This window comes from Hoplias malabaricus, unplaced genomic scaffold, assembly GCF_029633855.1.
Source record: "Hoplias malabaricus isolate fHopMal1 unplaced genomic scaffold, fHopMal1.hap1 scaffold_106, whole genome shotgun sequence".
Lineage (NCBI taxonomy): Eukaryota > Metazoa > Chordata > Actinopteri > Characiformes > Erythrinidae > Hoplias > Hoplias malabaricus.
Window position 1 is genome coordinate 32,670 of NW_027101178.1, and position 26,473 is coordinate 59,142.

Here is a 26,473-nt window from a genome sequence, read left to right on the forward strand (position 1 = left end):
TTACAGATAATGAATGAATGAATGTTTAGTTAGTTATTGTGATAAACATTATGCGTTTATTAGCATATAACAGACATTGTCTCTACTTTCAGAATGCTCACCAGCTGAATGCTTTTGTTACAAAGAGGATGCCAGAGTTTTTGAAGTCAGTTTTGAAATGTGAACACTACCATGTCAGCAGATTATCATACATTTTGCTGTATTTCTGCCGCCATGTAGAGTTACTCTCCAAAAGAGTGTATTTAGAACAGAGAGAGTCTAAAATACTTATTAACCTTGGGAAATACATTCACAGGATCATTAATTACAACAGTATACTCATATTTTATGACCAATCATTATTAGTTTATTTATTACTGGAGAATATATATATGTCCTTTACCTCGCTTTGAAATTAGGCCCATGTCTATAAGTATTGTGATATGGTATTTTTGCCTTATCACAGTGTAGCAGACAGTGCTTAGCCAGCACCTCTCTAATCAAAGAGATATGATCAGATAAGATAACCAGGGTAAACTCTGCTCATTAGCCAGAGAAAGTAAAAGAGAGGGACAGAGGCATACAGTCATTTCTGGAAAAGGAACGTCTCCACCAGGCTGGTAAAGAAAGAAGCTGGTCGTGTCCAGTTCAGTCATTATTTAGATCACTGGACGCCGGACGGATACGATCATGCTGTGGACTGTGTATATGTTTGTTTGTATGTGCGCATGCTCTCTGGCCATGCCCACTGGACATCGCAAGTCTGGCCGAACTAAACTGCTCCTGGTCTCTTTCGATGGGTTCAGGTAAGATGTCAGTTGCTGTAACAATCGCAAGACTTCTGTAGGTGACACTACAGTCTCTTTTTATTGGCATAGATTTAGTGGTTTTCTAATACACTGCAAAAAATGAAATCTAAGCAAGTAAAATTTACTTAAATCTAGTCGAATTATCTAGTGTTACTCATTTGGAAATTGTTGTAAGTTGATTTTTCAACTTATTTCTCACTTATTTTTACATGTTTTAAATCATTTTATCTACAGAAAGTGTCTTATTCCATTCGCAGGTATTTTTTAATTCAAGAAATAACATAAAATGATGCTTTAAAAAAGCAAAAATACCTGCCAATGGAATAAGAAACTTTCTGTAGATATTTTTTTAATTAGATTAAAACAGGTAAAAATAAGTGAGAAATAAGTTCATTCATTCATTATCTGTAACCCTTATCCAGTTCAGGGTCACAGTGGGTTCAGAGCCTACCTGGAATCATTGGGCACAAGGCGGGAACACACCCTGGAGGGGGCGCCAGTCCTACACAGGGCAACACACACACTCACACATTCACTCACACACTCACACCTACGGACACTTTTGAGTTGCCAGTCCACCTACCAACGTGTGTTTTTGGACTGTGGGAGGAAACCCACGCAGACACAGGGAGAACACACCACACTCCTCACAGACAGTCACCTGGAGGAAACCCACGCAGACACAGGGAGAACACACCACACTCCTCACAGACAGTCACCCGGAGGAAACCCACGCAGACACAGGGAGAACACACCACACTCCTCACAGACAGTCACCCAGAGCGGGACTCAAACCCACAACCTCCAGGTCCCTGAAGCTGTGTGACTGTGACACTACCTGCTGCACCACCGTGCCGCCCAAGAAATAAGTTTAAAAACCGTATTATATTCTTACAACAATTTCCAAATGAATAATACTAGATATTTAGACTAGATTTAAGTACATTTTACTTGCTTAGATTTCATTTTTTGCAGTGTAGGCTTCTGAAAAGAGTCTATGGTTCTCTAACAGGGGTCACTGGTTTTAAACACATTATTACAGTGGGTTTAGTGGGTATCAGTAGAGTCTTCTAACAGTATTATGTTTTCTATAAGACTCAAATGGGTCAACAGTTTTTCATCAGTAGTGTCACTGACAGAATTCTAGTCACGAGTCATGAGTTCTGTAACGAGAGTTATTGGCTTTCTAACACCAGTCATTGATGTTCTTAAAGTTTCTAACAGTATAGTCGCTGGTTTTATCACAGTATCCTCTTTTAATTTTAAAAGCAGTCTGTTTCTGTTGTATTGGTCTAATTTAGTTACGATTCTAACATGATTTTAACAGGAATCCTTAGTTTTCTATCACGCTTCTAACGTGAGTCATTGGTTTTGATTCGCTAATCTAGCGCCTGGCACATTCCATTCACTACTGTCTTATTATGTATCCATCAGAAATCAGCCAAAACATTTACCATTAAAACATCCAGCAGCTCTGTCAAATCCTGTCAAATCAGTGCATTATTTTAATGTTGGTCTGTATGTATTTACAAAGCTGGATTCATGGTAGATTTTGCACTAGAAATGTTTTCAAATACAGTAACAGTGTATTAAGAAACAAACAGTGAGAACCCAACTATTTCAACTGTGTTGCGTAACTTACTTTATGCCCTTAATGAATCAGTGACTTATAATCATACTGATATTTCAGGTGGGACTATGATAGGGACGTGGACACACCTCATCTGGATGCTATGGCTCGAGACGGAGTTAAAGCCCCGTATGTGACCCCTGCGTTCTTCACTATGACCAGCCCTACTCACTTTACTATCCTCACAGGTAAGACGTAGAGATTGGAGGTTTAGTAACAAGCCAAATCAGTGCAAGACCAGACACCAAAAACAAAAAAAAAAAGCACAGATCAGTTTAAATGAATTCTGAACAGACTTTGACTTGTGGAGTGTGGTGTGTTCTCTCTGTGTCTTTGTGGGTTTCCTCCATGTGACTGTCTGTGAGGAGTGTGATGTGTTCTCCCTGTGTCTGCGTGGGTTTCCTCCGGGTGACTGTCTGTGAGGAGTGTGGTGTGTTCTCCCTGTGTCTGCGTGGGTTTCCTCCAGGTGACTCTCTGTGAGGAGTGTGATGTGTTCTCCCTGTGTCTGCGTGGGTTTCCTCCGGGTGACTGTCTGTGAAGAGTGTGGTGTGTTCTCCCTGTGTCTACATGGGTTTCCTCCAGGTGACTGTCTGTGAGGAGTGTGGTGTGTTCTCCCTGTGTCTGCGTGGGTTTCCTCCGGGTGACTGTCTGTGAAGAGTGTGGTGTGTTCTCCCTGTGTCTGCGTGGGTTTCCTCCGGGTGACTGTCTGTGAAGAGTGTGGTGTGTTCTCCCCGTGTCTACATGGGTTTCCTCCAGGTGACTGTCTGTGAGGAGTGTGGTGTGTTCTCCCTGTGTCTGCGTGGGTTTCCTCCGGGTGACTGTCTGTGAAGAGTGTGGTGTGTTCTCCCTGTGTCTACATGGGTTTCCTCCAGGTGACTGTCTGTGAGGAGTGTGGTGTGTTCTCCCTGTGTCTGCGTGGGTTTCCTCCGGGTGACTGTCTGTGAGGAGTGTGGTGTGTTCTCTCTGTGTCTTTGTGGGTTTCCTCCAGGTGACTGTCTGTGAGGAGTGTGGTGTGTTCTCCCTGTGTCTGCGTGGGTTTCCTCCAGGTGACTCTCTGTGAGGAGTGTGATGTGTTCTCCCTGTGTCTGCGTGGGTTTCCTCCGGGTGACTGTCTGTGAGGAGTGTGGTGTGTTCTCTCTGTGTCTGTGTGGGTTTCCTCCAGGTGACTGTCTGTGAGGAGTGTGGTGTGTTCTCCCTGTGTCTGCGTGGGTTTCCTCCAGGTGACTCTCTGTGAGGAGTGTGATGTGTTCTCCCTGTGTCTGCGTGGGTTTCCTCCGGGTGACTGTTTGTGAGGAGTGTGGTGTGTTCTCTCTGTGTCTTTGTGGGTTTCCTCCGGGTGACTGTCTGTGAGGAGTGTGGTGTGTTCTCCCTGTGTCTGCGTGGGTTTCCTCCAGGTGACTGTCTGTGAGGAGTGTGGTGTGTTCTCTCTGTGTGTGTGTGGGTTTCCTCCGGGTGACTGTCTGTGAGGAGTGTGGTGTGTTCTCCCTGTGTCTACATGGGTTTCCTCCGGGTGACTGTCTGTGAGGAGTGTGGTGTGTTCTCCCCGTGTCTGCGTGGGTTTCCTCCGGGTGACTTTCTGTGGATGTGTGGTGTGTTCTCCCTGTGTCTGTGTGGGTTTCCTCCGGGTGACTGTCTGTGAGGAGTGTGGTGTGTTCTCCAGGCTCTGGACCCACCGTGACCCTGAACTGGATAACGGTTACAGATAATGAATGAATGAATACACACAATAAGGTTCAATATTTAAGACTATGATATGATTCTATGATTCTGAAGCGGTAACTAAAGAAGCAATAAGTCACTGTTTTCTCCTAGATATAGAACACTATACTTAGGAATGTGATTATGTAATATTTTTACATTGTTATATAATATGCAGCTAATATATATGCGATAAAGAATATATGTTTCTTGTAGTTCCTGAATGATTAGTTCCAATTTTGCTTCACAGCAGGTCCCTCACATGGGGGCCAACCATGTTTATGTTTAAATATGTTTACTAGTAATTTGAATGCTATTTTAGTCATTTGTGACAAATTAAAATAACAAATGAAGAGTCACTGACAGTTGTTAACAACTCTGCTCTATGGTGGTCTCTTTATTTTCTTTCATTTGTACGAGATCACCTTCGTTAAACTGTTGTTGACACGTTTTTTTTCACCTAGGTTATGGCATGCATGTGCAAAATCATTAAGATTGATCTTATCACTGACCTTGGCCTTTACCAGAAATCCTGCATGTCATATGATGATTTCTTGCGTACAGAGTTGAAGCTTATTCACTCTTCAAGCTTATTCTCTTATCCTGAATCGTACCCTTTCATGATAAAGTTAGATCACACAGGAAAATGATTACACAATACTCACAACACATCAATGTAAAAAGCTCAGGGGGGGAACTCAGAACATGCTACAAGATCAACAGTCAGGAAATGTGATGGTTAATACGTAGTAGGCTATGAGCGTATAACTGTTAGCTCAAATGTTTGAAAGGTTTTGGAGGTATTCACATGTATAAAGCTGGTATATAAGAAATAAAGTCTAATGTATTTTATACAATAATCCATAAATCCTTTTGTATTCCCCTTACCACCTAGATAGCATGTGGACATTTACCACTTCTGGCCCACTGTAAGTACTGGCAAAAATGTATTTGGACCCACACAAAATGGTTTAGCCTACTTCTGGCAAAATATGACTATGCTAGCTATGGCAAACTGGATATTAGCCAAAAGCAGTCTTCTGAGATGTGGCCAATTTGACAAGCAGTTTTTATTGTAGTGAGACAAACATTATTAGAGGGGCAAACAAAAGGTTTTTATACGCCTTGTTGCACCACAATCTGCTATAGCAACTGCTAATTTCCTGAAGAAAATATCTGTGATAATTGCGGCACAGCTTAAACAGTTGCTTGCTAGGTTGTTGGTGTTGTTAATGGCTGCTAACCTGGAAGCTAGTTGATTACCATGGTGCCGTTGCTATGGTATCCAAGGGGGTTGCTAAGATGATACTACATGATTCCTATGGATTCCAAATTGGTTGATAAAGTGGTTGCTAAGGTGTCGCTATGTTGTTTCTATCTGCAGCCTGCATTGCTAAATGCTACTTCTATGTTGTTGCGGAACGTAACCCAATTAACCTAATTTGTCCCTCAGGAACCAGTGTTAACAGGTGATTTTATTCTGCAGGTAAATACATTGAAAATCATGGGGTAATCCACAACATGTGGTTCAACACCACAACCTCTGAGAAGAAACCATACTACCAGACCCAGTTTGTGAATGAATGGTGGGACAATGGAACCGTGCCCATCTGGATCACTGCTCAAAGACAGGTACACGCACCTAGCATTTCCTTAGCATTAAGCAGCAGTCATGTCATTTTCAGTGTATTTTTTAATCAATGAAACATACAAGTATATATTGGGACTTGTGTCTGGTTGACCTCTGGACTGGTCTTGTATTTTTAAGACTTGAATTTATGGGTTTGAATTTTTAAAATCTGCCCCCTCCATGGTTTCTGCCTTGCTTGCGCCCAGTGATTTCAGGTAGGATCCAGACCAACTGTGACCCTGATACAGAAAATGAATTTTTAAAATCTGAATATTTCACCACATCAAAGTTTATTGAAGGTTTAATGCTCCATGTCATTCCCTCACTCTCAGGGTCTTAGAGCTGGTTCTCTACATTTCCCAGGCACTGCCTCCACTTACCAGGGAGAGAGGGCCGAATTGTCTGAGGTGGAACCACGGTTCTACAACTACAGCAATGAGACGGCTTGGCGTGAGAATGTGGACAAGGTGATGGACGACTGGTTCAGAGTGAAAGATCTGGACTTTGTGTCTTTGTACTTTGGGGAGCCAGACAGCACAGGTCACAAGTATGGGCCAGACTCTCCAGAGCGCAAAGAGATGGTCAAGCAAGTAGACAGAACAGTCGGCTACCTGCGCAGTTCAGCCGAACACAGCGGTCTAACTGACCGCCTCAACATCATCATCACCGCTGACCATGGTATGACCACGATTTTTCGCAATGGCCTGGTGGAGGAGATTATCCTGTCCAAGATTCCGGGATTCTCTTTCCAAGACCTGGTCTTCCACCTGGTGGATTACGGGCCCACAGGTTTGCTCCTACCCAAAGAGGGGCGACTGGACAAGGTCTACAATGCCCTGAAGGGCGCCCACCCACACCTCCATGTCTACAAGAAAGAGGAAATGCCTTTCAGGCTGCACTTCGCCAACAATGACCGCATATTGCCCATCATTCTCTGGTCTGACTTGGGTTACGTCATTAATGGGGTGAGTCCAGTCGCTCATCCAGCTGTGTCTGGTGTTCATAAATATTTTTGTTCTGCAGAGGATCCACAGAGAATGCTATTTTATGACTTTATTTAAAATAAGAGTACGCAAATGATGATTTTATTTTTATATTTTAGCTCTAAATCAATATTTGGGAAATGCACAAGGGTCAGCACAGCCAGACTGCAATGGCTGAACTTGAGTTTGATTAAACATGCTCAAATACACAATCTGTTCCTATATTTATATTTATTCATATGTCTCTCTTTCTCTTTACGCACTGGAAGTTTCTCCCAGTGCAGTTCAACAAAGGAGAGCACGGCTTTGACAACGAGTACATGGACATGAAACCATTCTTCCGTGCAGTGGGTCCGGCCTTCCGGAAGAATGTTGAGGTGGAACCATTTGAGACAGTGAACATCTATCCACTAATGTGTCACCTGCTGGACATCACACCTGAGCCCAACGATGGACACCTGAATGCCACTTGGGCCATGCTTATATCCCCCCAGCCACCAGAGGGTGAGCTTGAGCCTCGCTCACTTACATCAAAGATTTTCAGTTTCCTTTTTGGACATGCAACCTCCTCAGTGTGTCTACAGCACTGTTAGCCCTTCGCCACCAACCTGGAACTATTTTTAGTTCCCATTCTTGTTATTAATTTGGAAGGTTTTGGTGTTTTTCCACCAACTTAAATTGATTTCTGAACAAGAAAGGTTTGTTCTCAGTTGGAACCAAAGAATAGTAGGCGAGTGAGGGCGTCCATTGCCGTGTGGATCTAAAGACTCTCCAGAAAGAGCACAGAGACTCAAAGTGATTGGAGGCATGTGGCCACTTCCCCAGCCTGGAGAGTAGTCATATTTATGGTTGGTGGTTGCTGGGGTTGTTGTCTTTGTTTTGTTGGTTGTGTTTAACCAAATTTCGAGTGTCCACTGTCCTTGCACTTCTGAAGAGTCAGCCCCTGCATTTCAGGTAGTGCTGTCATGCACTGGGATTTGCCTTTTTGCTTTCCATAAAGAGCCGTCAAAGAATGATAGAATAACAGCCACCCAGCTTCAGCTCCACTCTTTAGATATTGTACCTATACCTCAACCTTCAACACCAACGACCTACTGATTCACAGACTCTTATATAAACACTATTTGTGAGCAGGATGATTCTCCTCTGCAGTGTGACGTCATGTCTCAGAGGCTCCAGAACCTGAGGAAGGAAAACAGAGTGGCTATATTGATATTGGTTGCAGACGTCTCAAACAAAGAAATGAAAGTTGGGTCTTTTCAGATCTGAGTTGACGACCACCTAATGCTTCGATTAGTATCACTCACATTTACCAAACTTAACGAACCACTTAAAGAGATCCACTGAGCTATTACTGAACAACCTATGACCAATAAAATCTTCCCTTGGTTGGCCTCTCTTCTAACAGTTTTAGCTCATATCTATAGGTAAAAAATCTCAACTCCGTTGTGTTCTTGTTACAGGTTCAAGTCCAACCCCCGCTCTCATGACAACTGTGAAGCCTTCCAGCCTTCCTCCAGAAGGTCAGCTCACTTGCTCGTCCTGATGTAAACCTTGTGTACCAACCTGTAGAGATAGTAAATAATTCAGGGGAAAAGATTTAAAATAAATTAGAGATGATGCAGTGCCCTGTCTTCATCACACCATCAGAGACAAACACATTGTATTCAATCTATAGATAATGTAGCTAAATCACAATACAGTCATTCATTCATTCATTATCTGTAACCCTTATCCAGTTCAGGTTCGCGGTGGGTCCAGAGTCTACCTGGAATCATTGGGTGCAGGAACACACCCTGGAGGGGGCGCCAGTCCTTCACAGGGCAACACAGACACACACACACACACTTACGCTTTTGATTCGCCAATCCACCTACCAACGTGTGTTTTTGGACCATGGGAGGAAACCGGAGCACCCGGAGGAAACCCACGCAGACACAGGGAGAACACACCACACTCCTCACCGACAGTCACCCGGAAGAAACCCACGCAGACACAGGGAGAACACACCACACTCCTCACAGACAGTCACTCGGAGCGGGAATCGAACCCACAACCTCCAGGTCCCTGGAGCTGTGTGACTGCGACACTAATCACAATACGATTATTTTATTTGTTTATTTATTATTTTTCTAAGCATTGTATTGTGATTTAGTGTAAAATGAAGGAAATGCTTTAGAACAGTGGTTCTCAACTTGGGCTAGTAGGGCTACGAAGGAACGGCTTTTTAAAACGTGACGTTTCGCCCTTGTGAAACGTCACATCCGGGTCCAAACTGCTGCTCAGTATGGCCAACTTTGGTGATTTTGCCGTTAGATTTAGCGACTTTTCAGACCTTCTGCTGAGTTATTAAAAAAATAAAATAAAATAAAATAAATTAATTAATAAAAATAATAAAAAAACAGATTAGCACCAAATATTTTGACTTTTTGTACAAATCTTAGCTAGTTCTTATAATAGATTATCGCCGGTAGCAGAACTCGTTACAAAACACCTGTTCTGACCGTTAGCGGGAGACACGGCTCTCTCCGCGACGTCTGTGCTCCAAGACACGGAGCAGCCCAGTCAGTCCACACGGCAGCTCAAACGCATCAGAATGAGCTGTGAATGTACGAATTGTGCGGCCAAAGACACAGGTTTGCTTGTGTTTACCTTTAATTCACAGAATTAATTGAGACATTCAGCTTTATTCAAACAGTAAACACGTCTTATAAATGTATTAAGGGACCTTAGGTGCGATTGGACCCGGAAACGGCGAAATGTCACGCGTGACGTCACATTTAACAAGCGAATTCACTATGGAACGCCATTGGTCTCTAAATGTGTTGGATTCTCTGTGTTAACACGTAGCGTATAATTTCATGTTAACACGCTAAGGTATTTACGTGTTACCGCGTAATGAAAGTGTTAACACGCTAAGTTTGTGTATTTCGTGAATCATGATGCTTTACTGCCACTTACTGGTGTATGGCATTATTGCTCAAACAACATGAAGCCTTAACTTACCAAATAACGGAAAAATGTGTTTAATGTTCTGAACAAAGTTTTTTTATGTATAAACATTATACATATATAAATATAATACATTATATTGTTGAACGTTTAAAAGCAAACATGACAAACAATAAAACATGAGTAAATTAATGTAACATATTATACATGTTTACAGAAGGAGGAGGATCTGGAAAGTTAATTTCACTATGGGTTTGCTTTGACACCATATTGTTTAGGAGTATGCTATTAAAAGAATGCAGATAATTTATCAATGTGAATGAATTACGCCTCAGTATGTGCCACACACATAGTGTGAGAGAATAGTGATAGTAAAGTTATATAATAATATGCAGGTTTACAAATTTTAAGGTATTAAACACCAGAGACTTTTATTGTGAAAAATAAACTTCCAGTTTCAGCTTACTATTATTTCTGTCTTCACACTGCTCACGTAGGGCTCAACGTAGCCATAGGTCAGCGCTTAGCTCACTATGTTATGAATAATTCAGAAACGTAGGGACTACATTCACAAAAAAATTTCATGTCAGCTACAGTATGTAAGTCCTATCATGAATATGTAAGTACGCCCGGATTTGAGGCCTCCCATTGGTGAAAACCTTAAGAAGCGTGTAAACGTGTCATTTTTGGTCATGTTATCACAACAAAATTTTACGTGTTAACACGCAAATTTTTAATGACATTAATGACATGTTAATGACGTTTTGAACCCAACGGCGTTCCATAATTCATTACGTCTGTAAGGGAACCCCACGAAATAACCCGAAACCCATTCTAAATGCATGAATAGCAAGAGCACGTAACTGAAGGAAAACGACGTGGCCGATCTTCGCATTATTAGAGTCCAAAAGCAGTCTATTAGTCTATTTAAGGCACATATTAAATAGTTCTCTCTTCACGTTTGTATTTCTTTTGAAATACTTAGTTACGAAAATTCTCTATGTTCTCATAAATGTATAATTGTGTTTAAAACATTGAGTTTAAGTCTAATTATTTATATTCGCTCTATATTTTTTAGTAATTATTTTAGAACAACTTTATATAATGCATGGGATTTACAAATATTCAAGTGAAATACAGGACTGAAAGGTGGTACATGGAAGCTTTGATTTGAAAATAGTTGGTACTTGGTTTAAAAAGCTTGAGAACCATTGCTGTAGAATCTACTGCCAGATCTACTTACATACTTCAGAACACTTAATTATGGGGTTTATAGTTTTTGACACTGAGTAGAGACATGCGGTAGTTTATTTTTTGGGGCTTTGTAAACAGATACTTAAGCCGTAGAAGGACAACACATCAGTTACACATTGCAATCAGAGAGACGTCTGAGTCAGGAGCTAACAATGACTGTATAACTCACATCCCTCCCTAATTATATGTTTTTGTTTGTGTGTGTGTGTGTGTGTTGCAGACAAAACCCCTGTAAATGATGTCCTCTATAAACTGTTCATTGGACTGGCTGCTGTGGCTGGTTTTCTGTTCCTTGTGTTTGTTGTCATTGTGACCTATAATGTCATCAAGAGAAGAAAGGAAAACAGGTATGAGGACATAACTTTCCACAGTGTATGAGCAAAACTATACTCTCCTTTACGATTTGCAGTACTCAGAATCAAACGTTTACACACAATGCAGATTTCCTGACTCCTTAGCGTCCTGTTTTACAGTTGTACTCATTGTAAAATGCAAGTAAAAACATAAAAATATGCAGAGACCAGTAAAAAATTCAAATAATTTGCAAAATCTAAATTTTTTGTTGCTTTTTACACTGTTACAAAATGTGAAAGTGTGTTACGTGTCTTCGTCATAATCTGTACTTGTTCTCCGTCGTGTTGTGATCCCATGTTCAGCTCTGTTTTCCCTGCCGTGTGTCTTTTTTGCTCTTTCCTTGCCACGCCCCACACCTGTGAGCCCTGAGTTTTCACAGGTGTTTCCTTTCATGTTCCATATAAGCCCTCTCCTGTAAGTCTGTGGTCGTTGCTCTTTTGGGGTGTTGGGTTCTCTTTTGTGTTGCACTGTACAGATAATTATGCACATTATTAGTACATTACACTACCTTGTAGAGGTAAAAATTACTTATTGTTCCTTTAAGTACATTAATTACATTAAAGCATGGTTTAATTAAAGCAGTCACACATTAACAATTTCCTTTTTTTCAGGACTTGTTCCATAGCGATGACTGAAGACTTTCACATCAAAGAGGCCTCCTTTAAGACTGTTAGCTAGTGGCTTTGTGGATTGATGTTAGCATTATTTACAAACACTGTACGAAAAGAACACATAAATAAATAGAGCCAATGTCATACACGTTTTATTATGTCCTTCACTTTATTACCAACATGTACTGGCATTCTTTAACAAAAAATATATATATAATATCAAAGTAAAAGTCATATAATGCACATGTTTTGTAGATCTAAAATAATGTAATACAGATAAAGTACACGTTTGCTATTTAAATATGTGGTTGTGCTTTTTGAGGATAAACGTGAATGATTTGTTGTGAAAGTCCCATGTAATATTTCTTAAAATTAGCATTTTATATTCTCATATTATCTAGGCTTGAGCAACATAACAATACCACGGAATTATGACTTTTTGTCATAACATTTTATGACATCTCATGATTACTGTGGTAATTTATTGTAAAGTATGATAATAATAATAATAACATATTTATTTCCTGATCCTCAGGGTTGAATTTTGTGCAGAAAGTGAAATGTTGAATAAAAGTTGTTGTATTCAAAGATTTTGACTGTATTTATGTGGTACTTTTATAAAAATATAAATATAGCTAAACAATATCACAGTACATGCTGTATGCTAAGTAAATGTTGTCGAATGTCTAATCCTATTATGTGCTATTACTATAATTCATTCATACATTCATTCATTATCTATAAGTTCAGGGTCGCGGTGGGTCCAGAGCCTACGTGGAATCATTGGGCTCAAGGTCCAATGAATACACCCTGGAGGGGGCGCCAGTCCTTCACAGGGCAACACACACTCACACATTCACTCACACACTCACACCTACGAACACTTTTGAGTCGCCAATCCACCTACCAACGTGTGTTTTTGGACTGTGGGAGGAAACCGGAGCACCCGGAGGAAACCCACGCGGACACAGGGAGAACACACCACACTCCTCACAGACAGTCACCCGGAGGAAACCCACGCGGACACAGGGAGAACACACCACACTCCTCACAGACAGTCACCCGGAGGAAACCCACGCGGACACGGGGAGAACACACCACACTCCTCACAGACAGTCACCCGGAGGAAACCCACGCGGACACAGGGAGAACACACCACACTCCTCACAGACAGTCACCCGGAGGAAACCCACGCAGACACAGCACAGGGAGAACACACCACACCCCTCACAGACAGTCACCCGGAGCGGGAATTGAACCCACAACCTCCAGGTCCCTGGAGCTGTGTGACACTACCTGCTGCTCCACTGTGCCTATTACTATAATAAACTATAATAATAGTTATTATAGTTATTACTATAATAACTATAATAACCGCCCCTATTACTATAATAAACTATTTTTAATATTTCCACTTATAATATTTATGTTATGCTACTAGGTATGAATGTAGACATTTCTACATTTTTCTGGGTTCTTTCAATGTTCTTTATTAATACAATGTAAATGACAGGATCTGTTGTGCATCCATAGATCTACCACAGAGCCAAGGTTCTGCAGCACAGACACCCTTAAAAAGCATCCATCACATTTAGTCCAGGACAAAGATTCTCAGGTCATCGAGGGGGCACTAGTGGAGATGTGGTCTGTCTAACGTCACTAGGGTGAAACACTGCACTGCTGTCCAACTGCTGTCCTGCTGATGGTGGCCTGTGATGACGCTGGCCATCTGAACGTGAAGAAGAACCTATCCAGTTGTACCTGGGAAGCCCAGCAGTACTTATTCTGCCCCTTTATGCGACTGCATTTATAGCAACAATGAAAACCATTGCTCTACACTGGGGTGATACATGGGCCAGTATAACCACCGGTGAAACTAACAGAGGGTCTTTGTACCCCTTAAATGCCCCACACTACTGGGACCATCCATGACACTCAACACTTGGTTCTGTCGGGTCCAATGAACCAGAAACTGCAACACATATTTACTGGGTGCTACCACCTCTCATCTGTGCTACACCAGTCCATCCCACTCCACCCAACTCTTCTAGAGCAGTGTACAGGCTTGCAGGGTCTGTCCATGCAGCGTCACTTTAATCCACTTTGACTTCTTCCCTGTGCTTATCTAGCCCAGCACCAGGCCCACTTTTCTATTTTCTGCCTGCAGGACCAACACACATTCAATCAGTTTCTAAAAAGTGGTCGAAGCATTGCATGATCCAAAAGGCATGACTTAAAATGCAATAGTCCTGTCCCTAGAATAAACATCTTATCTTTAGCCTCTGGGGCTACACCCACTTGCCAGTCACAGCTGCAGATTTCAAAAGGAGCTGAAATATGATAAGCCTGCTAGCAAGTTTAGCATATCTTTGATGCAGGGCACTGCAGGGTGAGATGCACATAATTGGCTTGTTCTGTGTCCATATTCTCCATATCACCAGCAACGGAAGTGTTGTAAATTCTCTCTTTCAGAAACAGTTGCTCTGGTTCCCTTACAAATTTGCTGAAGGTCTGAAGTTACATCAGCTGCATGAGATGCTGGAGGGCCTCTGGCAACAGTGCATTTAGGCAAGACAAGGCAATGCAGGTTTATTTATGAAGAAACTTTCACCCACAAAGGCAATTCAAAGTGATTTTTCAGAGCAGTACAGAAAAATACAGTAGAAGAACTAAAAAAGTAAAAGATAAAAACAATTAAAAATGCCTTAATATAGAATTAAAACAGAATATATAATAAAAATATGTATATAATAAGAAAATTAAAAAGCTATTCAGGGCATTCATTAAAATAGTAATAAAAACAAAATAAATAGACAAAATAGATACATTCATTCATTATCTGTAACCCTTATCCAGTTCAGGGTCGCGGTGGGTCCAGAGCCTACCTGGAATCATTGGGCGCAAGGCGGGAACACACCCTGGAGGGGGCGCCAGTCCTTCACAGGGCAACACTGACATACACACATTCACACCTACGGATACTTTTGCGTCGCCAATCCACCTACCAACGTGTGTTTTTGGACTTTGGGAGGAAACTGGAGCACCCGGAGGAAACCCACGCGGACACAGGGAGAACACACCACACTCCTCACAGACAGTCACCCGGAGGAAACCCACGCAGACACGGGGAGAACACACCACACTCCTCACAGACAGTCACCCGGAGGAAACCCACGCGGACACAGGGAGAACACACCACACTCCTCACAGACAGTCACCCGGAGGAAACCCACGCGGACACAGGGAGAACACACCACACTCCTCACAGACAGTCACCCGGAGGAAACCCACGCGGACACAGGGAGAACACACCACACTCCTCACAGACAGTCACCCGGAGGAAACCCACGCGGACACAGGGAGAACACACCACACTCCTCACAGACAGTCACCCGGAGGAAACCCACGCGGACACAGGGAGAACACACCACACTTCTCACACACAGTCACCCGGAGGAAACCCTCGCAGACACAGGGAGAACACACCAGTATAGACCACATCTATACTTTATATATCTCTATGCTAAAAGGTTCAGGAGAACAGGAGGGTCTTTAGTCTAGATTTGAAAATTATAATATTTGGGGCAAATCTGATGTCTTCCAGCTGTAGGCAGCATAGTGACTGAATGCTGCCTCCCCCTGTGTGGTTCTGACACGGGGCACTACTAGCTGACCAGTCCTGAGTGATCTGAGGGTCCTACAGGGTTCATACACTTCTAGCAGATTGGAAATACATTTTGGTCCGAGGCAGTTTATTGATTTTTAAACAATTAATACCACTGTAAAATCAATCCTGCGTTTGATCTGCAGCCAGTGCAGTGATCTGAAGACAGGAGTAATGTGCTTGAGGATGTGCATTGAGGAATACCTCTTTTAGCTCAGTTGCTAGCCCCTTCATTTACTCCTCTTTATTGTGTGCCTGTGCATAGAGCTCCCTCTCTGTTGGTTGGAGCCAGACCAAACCACTACTGCAGTGCTGTTGTCGGCGTGGTGAGGTTTGCGTGTTTTGTCTAACAGCAGTTTCAGCACTTCTCCCTTGGGTACTAAGCAAAGTTGCAGAACTGCCATTCCAGTCCTGGTGACCTTTGGCACTCAAACCTGGGCATAATAACGACCCAAGGCTGTACTACTTTTAAACATAGAAAGTCGGGCTTCCACAGGAGACATTTTTATGGCTAGAATGCCATTCACTGTTACTCTGTTAAGAGTCATTCATGAATAAAACACCACACAAAACTAATACACGTATTGAACGACTTAAACTCTTTATCAGGGAACCCTAGAGGAATATTCCATCCATCCATCCATCCATTATCTGTAACCGCTTATCCAATTTAGGGTCGCGGGGGGTCCAGAGCCTACCTGGAATCATTGGGCACAAGGTGGGAATACACCCTGGAGGGGGCGCCAGTCCTTCACAGGGCAACACAGACACACACACATTCACTCACACACTCGCACCTACAGACACTTTCGAGTCGCCAATCCACCTACCAACGTGTGTTTTTGGACTGTGGGAGGAAACCGGAGCACCCGGAGGAAACCCACGCGGACACAGAGAGAACACAGGAATATTCCAATAATTAAAATATATTGTTGTTATTATTATTAAATTATAATTACACTCAGAGTGAAGGAGTTAAAGTGTCTCAGGTGATGCGAAGAGGGATTGTGAGATCAATTGTAGGTTGTTAGGTGCAGTGTCGGTAGTAATGAGGTCACTATACCGGACTGTTGTGGTGTAGAGGGAGATGAGCCATAAAGCAACACCTTGGAGGAATGATACCTCTCCGCTGGCTTGAGGATTGCCAGAGGATCCCAAGATGCCTAGAGTGAAATGAATTAAGTGGAAAAGATGATGGTGCTGATAATGATTTTATAACATAACAATAATTTATAGAGCTTTTATTATATTAAGTAAAAAAATCCTCAGGTTTGTTTAATATTATTGTATTATTTTTGTTGTTTTATATTATTATTAAATACTAATAATTAAACTAAATGTACATAAACAATGTGTTTTTTTAATTCTTTTATTAAATTGAATTTCTCATGAAATAAAAGATAAAGAATATAAAGATACAGAAGCAAGAAAATTATTGTTGTTCGTGTCATTTTATTTTCACATATTTTCAGAAGAACGATGACGTCGGTGTCGACGGTGTCTACCGAGGGCCATGGCCGTTGTTTTTCGCGTTTTTTCCTCCTCGGTCTCGCTCCCTCCTTTTCTCTTTCACTGTGTGTGTGTGTGTGTGTGAGAGAGAGAGAGAGAGAGAGAGAGAGAGAGAGAGAGAGAGAGAGAGAGAGCAGACATGGAGGAGCTGAGCGCTGTTGGAGAGCAGGTTTTTGATGCCGAGTGCATTCTAAACAAAAGACTACGAAAGGTGGGATTTCGTTTTACTTGTTGTTTCCGTTGGCGTTGATTTGTTGCTTGCAAACGTGCTAAATCTTTCTCTGTGTGTCTGCCTTGTGTCGGCGTAGGGAAAGTTGGAGTATCTGGTGAAGTGGAGAGGATGGTCGGCCAAGTAAGAGCAAAGAAAAGCACACACAATGAACAAGCGAGCTGAAGTTGGCTTCTTTCTCCAATATGTCGGTTCCACCTTAAAGCTTGAACAACGAAACCAGAATGGAACAAATGCGGTGTTTAAGGTGGAGCGGACACATTCAAATAAGAAGCAACTTCAGCTCGGTCAATGAACAAAAACAACAACAGAGCAGCAGCTTGTTGCTCCAGCCGAACACACACTTTCTCTCTCACACGCACACACACACACACACATTCATACACGAAATTTCTGTTTAAATGCACCATACGACGGGGTTGAAAGGATTTCGTAGTTTTTTTATTCGTTTTACGCGTCTCCCCGTAGCTCCTTTGTGTGGAAGTTTTCATAATAATTAACGGTTATCGCTAAGTTTCGCGGTTGTTTTTTGAGGCGTTGCAGGTGAGTGGCTTTTTTTTTTTAAACAATAGATACAACATTAAATATTTACCTGATATACACCACGTTTATACCATTATTTAAAGTAGGTAATTATTATATTCTTACGTGTATTCTTTAATTTGAGAGTTTAACCAATAATAAACAAATGATTTACATATGCAAATAAGTTACCTAGATACTGAATACGGATTTGTTGCTATCCAGTTTTGTCTCTGATAAATATTGACGGTTTGCTAATACCACCTTCTGCTTATATTTTGTCAAAATAGCAGTCGTGCTAAATTTTATGTGTATATATATATATATATATATATATATATATATAAATTCGTTTTTTATTTATTAATTTTTTCCGGAACAGTCACTAGTTATTGTTTATAATACGTAATTAGTCATTGGTAGACCTTTATAACAGCCATACGTGAAATTCTGAATTTGTTTATAAAATAAAATGAATGGTTAAGAATTATTCTAGAACATTCTAGCAGACATTTCCATTTTCAGTGATGTATGACGTTACATGGGTAGAATTTAAGACTGTAGTAAAGACATTTAGAGTAGGTCTGTATTGACTGTGTACACAGATATAAATATTTATTATTCTTGGGCTTTTTAAAAGTCAGTTATACATTTCTGGATGATGAAATGTATTTAAAAGATTGAAGAATGGTTCATAGGCACAGAATCACCATTTCTGCCTGTTGTATCTTGCCTTTTTTATTTGAATTACTCTCAACTGACTAAATGTGCATAATGGGATGTGTGTATGATTTTCAGAACACTGTAATTTTCTCATTGTAACACGTTATGTTTCAGTCGTTGTCAGATGAACTAGTTTGTCAGTGCGTGTTTAGTTGGGCTACTTCTGTAGGGGGCACTTTTGAAGACTGGGGGGCTTTTTGATTTTGGACTTTGCCCTTTTTTCTGTTGTTCTCTTCCCCTCCCAGTGTTTGGCTGTGTGCCCCCTCGAGATGTCGCGCACTTCTTTGGGGCTTTTGGTGAACTCCAGCTGCCCCAGCTCCCCCTACCCCACCCTACCACACTAACAATTACCTCCCCCCATGCTTTTAGTCAATATACACACATGCGCTTTTTTTTCTCTACTGCTTTCTCTTTCTCTCTCACCGTCGTCTCTCTCTCTGTTGCTTCCACTCTAATGGGCTTTATCGGCAACGGCTGCTTTAGATTCAATATTGCCGACGCAATTACACGATAAGGCGCATCTCTTTCTCTCTTATTTCTTTCCGTATCTCTCCCATTCTCTCACTCTCTCTCTCTCTCTCTCACACACACTCCCATTCTCTCTCACATGCACACTCTATTGTCATTGTTAATCCCACTCAGTGAGCATTTTATCTGTCAATCACAACCCACTTTCACCCACCCCACCACCGTTCCATCTGCTTCCACACACACAGGTCTGGGAGGGGGCAGAAAAACGTAAAAGCCATTGATTATTTTAATTATCTGCTTTTTAACAGTCATGTCAGGAATGCTGCTTCTTGGGAGTAAATGCAAACCACTTAAGTGTTGCTGACAGCCTGTTACTTGATCTACTTTCCACATGCTGTATCCAAATATGTTACTTATGTACCTTAAAGCTGCTTCAGTTGTGTTCAATAATGTAATGATTGAATCGAATGAATTGTCCTACAACATCTTAAAGTCATTGTGATAATGTCGTAGATCCCTCCTTTGGGGAACTACGGTAAACAAGAACTACTTTGAACCTACTTTTAGTTTTTTTGGAGTCTTAGGGGTTTAACAAACTTTTCCCATTTATGCTGATCCTAAACTCCCACACACTACCCTTTAGCAACACAGATCCAACTTTGGCTATGTTTAATAACCAGGCTATAGTGCTCTACCTGATCGTTTTGTTGGGGTTGTGGGCGTCTGTTTAGCCAAAGCAGACAGCATGTTAACATTTTCTGAATTGGTGCTTTGGTGTAGCCACATTTGGAATCGGGGAGAAAAAGTCTTCAAAGAAATAAGCCATAAAGGACTTTGGGACATAAGTCTGTCTTATCAAACGTATGGTGTCTGTTGCCAACAGATTTGTTTTTTTATTATTTTTTGATTAACAGACCACATGCAAATCATAACCAAATACTGTTTTAAATGAAGGTCTGTGCTGCTTTGCATTTGTGGGTGGAGCAGAAAAAATGCTAAAGGGCTTTTGGGTTTGTGTTTTTAGGCACAATAGCTGGGAGCCACAGGAGAACCTCCTTGACCCAAGACTGCTGGCTGCATTTAACAAGAGGTGAGGGGGTTGCTCCCATTGGATGAACAGCGAGTTGTTCGTCCTCCATGTGCACACAATATGGACTGCAACGCTTGGCCAGGCGTCAATGGCCCACCATTCTCAGCCATTCAGTGCTATGGACATGCATATGGATTTTGGAGCTAGCCAAGTGCTCATTACAATAAACATTCTAAGTATGGAGTGTAGCAGGTCTGACATACTCTGTTGTTTAGTTAACCCCCATAGGAACAGTTTAATTTAGAAAGAAAACAACAACAGACCTGTATAGATATAATCTAGCCCTTGTTGAGACCGGTGAAGCGCACACACAGGTTTTTGGATGTGATATGTTAACGTAGCCTGAAAGAAGAAAAAAGGCAGTTGAAGGGGAGGTTGAAAACAGTAGGGAGACTGTGGCAGGAAGTGTGGAGGCGAGACTGCTAATTCATAAAAACAGGAACTACATTTCACAACCTAAGTTGCAGCATTTGACACTTGTTAAGGATGTACTGATTGTTTAAGCTCCTAGATTTTGTTAAAGCTATGGTTTTTCGATGTATCGTTCATCACCAGCCGTTTGTAACGATCACGTAAGAATGTAACGTTTAAGATTTTAATGCTTTGTTTAGAAAGCTTTTATAATCACTTTAGATTTACACCTAGCTGGGAAGGAAATCATAACATTCAAATTTTGGAATCTACAATTCAGGATGCTTTTAGAGGACGAGCCAGGACTAGGCTTAATCACGGCCTGGGAAACCGTCCCTGATTGTTTAGACTTTTTATGTACTTTTATAATGAAAGATGATTCTTTTTTTCTGTGTATTGTGCAAATATGGTACAGAGCGATGGTTCAGATTGTTGTTTTGTGTGTGCAGGGAGCAGGAACGAGAGCTGTTGCTTCGGAAGCGAGGAAAGCGGCCTCGTGGAAGACCTCGAAAAATCATGGTAAGGAAGTTGTCATGTAAAAGAAAATTAGAATTATGATAAAACTGCCAAAAAGCATCATTCTAATATAGACCAAATTTTAACTCTATTAAGATTCCGGTCTTTGAATCTTATCATAACAGGGTAACACCTTGATTACTTGCTTTTTTTTTTGCCTTTTAATTATGAAATAGTAATCCTTATGCAGAAAGGAAATAGATATAAAAATACAACAGATCATAAGATAACATTGTCTTTCATAGTTTGATAAATCTTAGTCAGTTAAGAGTTATTAAAAAAAAAATCAAGATACAACAGGCAGAAATGGTGATTCATACACTCACACCTACGAACACTTGAGTCACCAATCCACCTACCAATGTGTGTTTTTGGACTGTGGGAGGAAACCGGAGCACCCGGAGGAAACCCACGCAGACACAGGGAGAACACACCACACTCCTCACAGACAGTCACCCGGAGGAAACCCACGCAGACACAGGGAGAACACACCACACTCCTCACAGACAGTCACCCGGAGGAAACCCACACAGACACAGAGAGAACACACCACACTCCTCAAAGACAGTCATCCGGAAGAAACCCACACAGACACAGAGAGAGAACACACCACACTCCTCACAGACAGTCACCCGGAGGAAACCCACGCGGACACAGGGAGAACACACCACATTCCTCACAGACAGTCACCCGGAGCGGGAATCGAACCTACAACCTCCAGGCCCCTGAAGCTGTGTGACTGCAACACTACCTGCTGCACCACCGTGTCGCCCGACATTTAAAATGTCCAAGAAAAAATTATTTATATCTGTGTACATAGTCAGTGCAGGTGATATTTATTTATTTAGTTTTAACAAATTTGACACTATAATTAAAAAATAATTTACCTTACTTTAGTATGAATATATAAATACAACTGAAAAATCACCAAACTGTGCTGAACTATGAAACTACAAATCACTTTTGATATCCTCAATCTGCATTTAATGCATGTGTTTACCAATAATGCATTTTTTTTATTATTTTGGCAGGAAACTGTTCAACCACCATCAAAATCAAGTAGCTCCTCATCATCTTCATCTTCTTCTGGCTCATCCTCTTCTTCTTCCTCCTCCTCCTCCTCCTCTTCATCTGAGGATGATGACGACGACGACGACGATGATGCCAACAGCGACGGCAAGACAAAGCCAAGCCCCCGCCCGAGGGAGCTGCACCCCGTTCCGCAGAAAAAGGCTCAGATCGTAGTAGCAAAACCAGATCCTCCAAAGAAGCGTGGCAGAAAGCCACTGGCACCAGAGCTGAAAGCCTTGCGGCAGAACCAGGCCAAGAATTTAAGAAAACCCATGCCGAAAGACTCTCTGTCTGACTTGCGAAGCAGCTTGAAAAAACCTCTCATGCCTGCAAGCTTCACCTACACAGGCATGAGTCGAGCTGCCACCAGGGAGCCAGGTTTAACGCAGAACAGAGGCTCCTTTACACACGGTGCACCTACAAAGAGCACCCTCAGCTCTGCAGGTCCGGGTCGCCCAACGGGACCACTCGGACGGCCATCTCAAGTGAAAAGCACAGCAGATTTGAAGCTCTCGGACATGGGTAGTGGTGGAGGAGGGTTGGATTTAAAAGCGTCCGCATGCAAGTCTCCTGGAGTAGCATCGTTGAGTTTACACAACCCGAAACTTACAGCATGCAACACCAATGGACAAGCAGGAGCAGGAGCTCCTAACTGGACCAAAAAGCTGGAATCTCCTGCACAAAGTCCACTACAACGACCAGCCAACAGCAAACCTGCAACTACACCTTTGTCCTCTGCAAAAAGTCCCAGTAGCCAAGTCACAAGCTTCCAGCATGCCAACTTACATGGTGTTAGTAAAATGACACAAGGCAGTGACAATTCTGCAGTTGATGGCAGCATCCAAGGTCCTATCAGTCGGAACTCTGGAAGCATGGTTAGAAAAGGTCCAACACAAGAGAAAAGCCTTTCACTAAATGCAGCCAGTCAAGCAGCAGGACTGGGAATGGTGGGCACTCGCAATAACAGCACACCAGTTGGTGTCGACAGGGTAAAAGCTGAAGATTCTAGTGACCCAGCAGAGAGGTTTGGAAAGGCAAATAAAGGAAGGCCTCAAAAAGGCTTAAATTTCCCTCCAATGTTGGACAGAAATGGCTCCAAAGATGGCGCTAAGGTGGCAAAAACGCTGAGTGAAATGAGCACAGGGGAAGAGGGATCGAGCTCTGAGTCAGAGCAGGAGACTTCATTCCCCAGCAAAAGGCAGGATCTGTCGATTGGCGTGCAGACAAGCCAGGACTGGAGACCAACACGCAGCTTAATAGAACACGTTTTTGTCACCGACGTTACCGCCAACCTTGTCACAGTCACCGTGAAGGAGTCTCCCACGAGTGTTGGCTTCTTCAGCATCCGGAATTACTAATTAATAAAAAAGAACAATCAGGAAAAGCTTCTTTTAAAGAACACAATGAGATGAAACCTCAGCCAACGCAAGGATTTTGCCTGGTAGAGTCTGAAGGAAATAGCTGAACCATTTTGGGGCTTGGAAGACTTTGGGAACTTTTCTGTTTTCTGCTCACGTCTCCAGGATTTTAAATTTGGATTCATCTTGTTTTTTATATTCAGAGTTGTCTCTAGTTGTTGAACTGTTTTCATTTTAAGGCCAGGGGACACTGACCCTGTAAAACATCTATATTGTACAATTGGGCTTTGTTCTGGGGGTCATTCTATGGCAGCGTGAATGGGGGAGAACATTCTAGAGTGGTGTGAAACGGGGAGAACATTCTAGAGTGGCATGAATGGTGGGGAGAGCATTTTAGAGCAAGAGGCAAAGAGGGAAAACATTGTAGAGCTGTGGAATTATAGGAGAACATTCCAGAGAGGTTGGAATGTGGGAGAATGTTCTGTAGCAGTGTGAATGGGGAGAGCATTCTTGAGAATTGTGGATGGGGAGAACACTAGAGCATTGTGAAAGTGGGAAACCATTTTAGAGCAGTGGAAGACATGGGAGAACCTTCTAGATCAATGCGATTGGGGCGGGGGAACACTCTAGAGCTACTAGAATGTGGGTCTAGCACATACCAGACTCTGGCTTTGTTGATGTTCATGTTAGAGAGTGGGTGTGGGGTTCAGTGGGCTTTGGCCTTAAAAGAAATGGTAGACCAACCTTAATATAATATATAATATGAAACATGGGCAAGGTAATGCCCTCTATGTATGTATTCAATCAGGTGCTGTCCTAAATGGTGCTTAGTGAATAAGGAAACACAGTCTTGTAGATCACTTTTTTTTTTTTTTAAACTTTTTAACAACCAACGTGTCTTACATGGTCAGCTGACATGTGAGCCATAATGCATATTCCATATGGAGCAAACTGGCTTAAAGTTCTCAAACAGTATTGTTTACAGAAGCGCAGATCTACAGGAGCAGACTCTTTTTAAAAGTTTCCAAAGTGTTTTGTTTGTTTGTTTTGGTTTGTATTAAAAGGCTGGTTTTAGATTTATGAAGCTGTCGCCTCACTAGAACTATGAGGAGCAGTTTAGTGTTGCTCTGTTCCGGGTTTTTACGTGGCCTTCTTTCTGATAGTACACAATATTTCCATTTTTTATTTATTGTTTTCTACTGTGTCGTTTTTAGATTTCTATGTAAAACAGTAAACCATCTCTTTTGTAGGAAATCATACTTCCATCACTCATGGACTCAGCAGCTTCTTTTAAATGAGACCTGAGTGAGGTGATTACTAGAATGTGAATCAAAGGGGAGTTTCAATTCTTCCAAATTTCTGGATAATTATATAATTTAAGCCGTATGTAAGCGAAGACGTTCAGAGCGGTTTGATGTGAAATTCGCAGCTTGAACTTTGGTGGTGACGAGGACCAGGGTTCTGTCTACGATGTAAATACAGCGTTTTTTTTTAACGATACAAAAAACACCAGTGAAACTGCCTTTCTTGTGCAGTGCTGATGATAGTGAAATAGCTGTGGGACCAAATTTCTACCATAAATAAGAGGCCAATACGTCCCAGAACTCTTCTAAGTCAATGTGTTGATCCTAAGGCAGTGTATTTATGACCATTTTATGTGATCACATTCTACGACGGGAGATTCTTCGGTTCTTATAAGTACCTGCGAAGCTACGTTTTTCTAGAATGGGGCATTTCCCAGCAAACCATTCTGAATCCCTTTGTTTACATATTAAACGTTCAGTTATGCAGAAATGAACCAATAAAAAAAGTGAAATCCCCCCGTTAACAGAAAACTGGCAGCTTTTTCTTTTCTTTTCTTCAAAATCAGCTCATTGTTAGTCGTGTAACTGAATGGATTTGACTTGTTCCGTGCAGAAGTCTCAGATCTTTCAAATCTCAAGTGCCTTGTTGTCTCAGTGTTTAGCCAATGAGGTGCTTAATGGTCTTTTTTTTTTTTTGGGTCAAATTCCTCTGCTCAGGTCAGTATATATGTGTCTTAGGCAGAGAGATCCCTTCTTTTGTAAACCTCCAGCTGGTTTTAATTTAAATGTTCTGTATGTGCCGCAACTGTTGGGTGTCGATTCACTCTGGTCCACAATACTGTCAGCACCAAATAGCTACAGGTAGCTAATTTTATTATTATTGTTATTATTATTATTATTTTATTATTTTTTTTTGTGGTTTGTTTTGGTCAAATCTGACCAAAGCGTCTAAGTTTGTTCTGTAACACGTGGACATTTTTAAAATCAGGTCTAAGTATCCAGGCATGCTTTCAGTAGGCACGAGTTAGATTCCAAGGTTGCGACATATAGTTCAAGCAGCCAAATTAAACCACGTTTTCATTTGCAACTGCCTTGAGTTTACATCTGTGTGTGTGTGTGTTTGATTCTGAGGATTGGGGAGCTTCATTCCTGAGTGTGGTTTTGCTATCATTGTGTCTCTTGTCCAACACTAAGGGAAGGTAAAGAGCGATAGCCTATCTCTCCGGCTCACGAGCAGAGATAAGAAAGAGAACGAGCTTGGGTTACTCCTTCACACGCTCCTGTCTTTCTTTACCAGAGCAGCTTTATACAACCTTCACATACTCTTTCCAACAAATAAACTATAGTTTGTGGACACTCGATCATCCAGTATTTCTTCTGAAATCAAGGGTATCAGTAGGTAATTTACCCCCCTTTGATTCTACAAAGATGGGAAGTCTTTATACTACGTTTTGGAAGATCGCGATCCTGAGTTTGGTTTTGATATCTGAAGATACCTTCTCCATAATAAACAGCACTTCATCTCATGTCGCAGATTTTGGATGGTGTTCCAACACTCCAGAGAATGCAGTTTCCCAGCTCCATAGCCCACTGATGGAGGATGTATATATACCCCCTTGCTGATATTTTGCACTTTTACCCGGACATGTCCTCTATTTTAGACTTAAAAAAATGTCGGGATGGAATTTCCCAAACGTCCGGGATT

General features: G+C 41.8%; 2 protein-coding genes across 2 annotated transcripts; both read left to right on the forward strand.

Moving 5' to 3' along the window:
- Positions 1-669: 669 nt before the first annotated feature.
- Positions 670-12,082, forward strand: LOC136685249 (ectonucleotide pyrophosphatase/phosphodiesterase family member 7-like). The gene is made up of 8 exons (XM_066659322.1): positions 670-785; positions 2,479-2,606; positions 5,603-5,748; positions 6,079-6,711; positions 6,999-7,233; positions 8,193-8,252; positions 11,156-11,282; positions 11,901-12,082. Exons 1-8 carry the CDS (start codon positions 670-672, stop codon positions 11,965-11,967), a joined length of 1,512 nt encoding a protein of 503 aa, XP_066515419.1. The 3' UTR covers positions 11,968-12,082.
- A 5,088-nt stretch (positions 12,083-17,170) lies between these two features.
- Positions 17,171-26,039, forward strand: cbx2 (chromobox homolog 2 (Drosophila Pc class)). The gene is made up of 5 exons (XM_066659324.1): positions 17,171-17,284; positions 17,382-17,425; positions 20,043-20,108; positions 20,969-21,038; positions 22,067-26,039. The coding sequence occupies exons 1-5, from the start codon at positions 17,213-17,215 to the stop codon at positions 23,462-23,464; spliced, it is 1,650 nt and encodes a 549-aa protein (XP_066515421.1). The 5' UTR covers positions 17,171-17,212; the 3' UTR covers positions 23,465-26,039.
- The last annotated feature ends 434 nt before the right edge of the window (positions 26,040-26,473 follow it).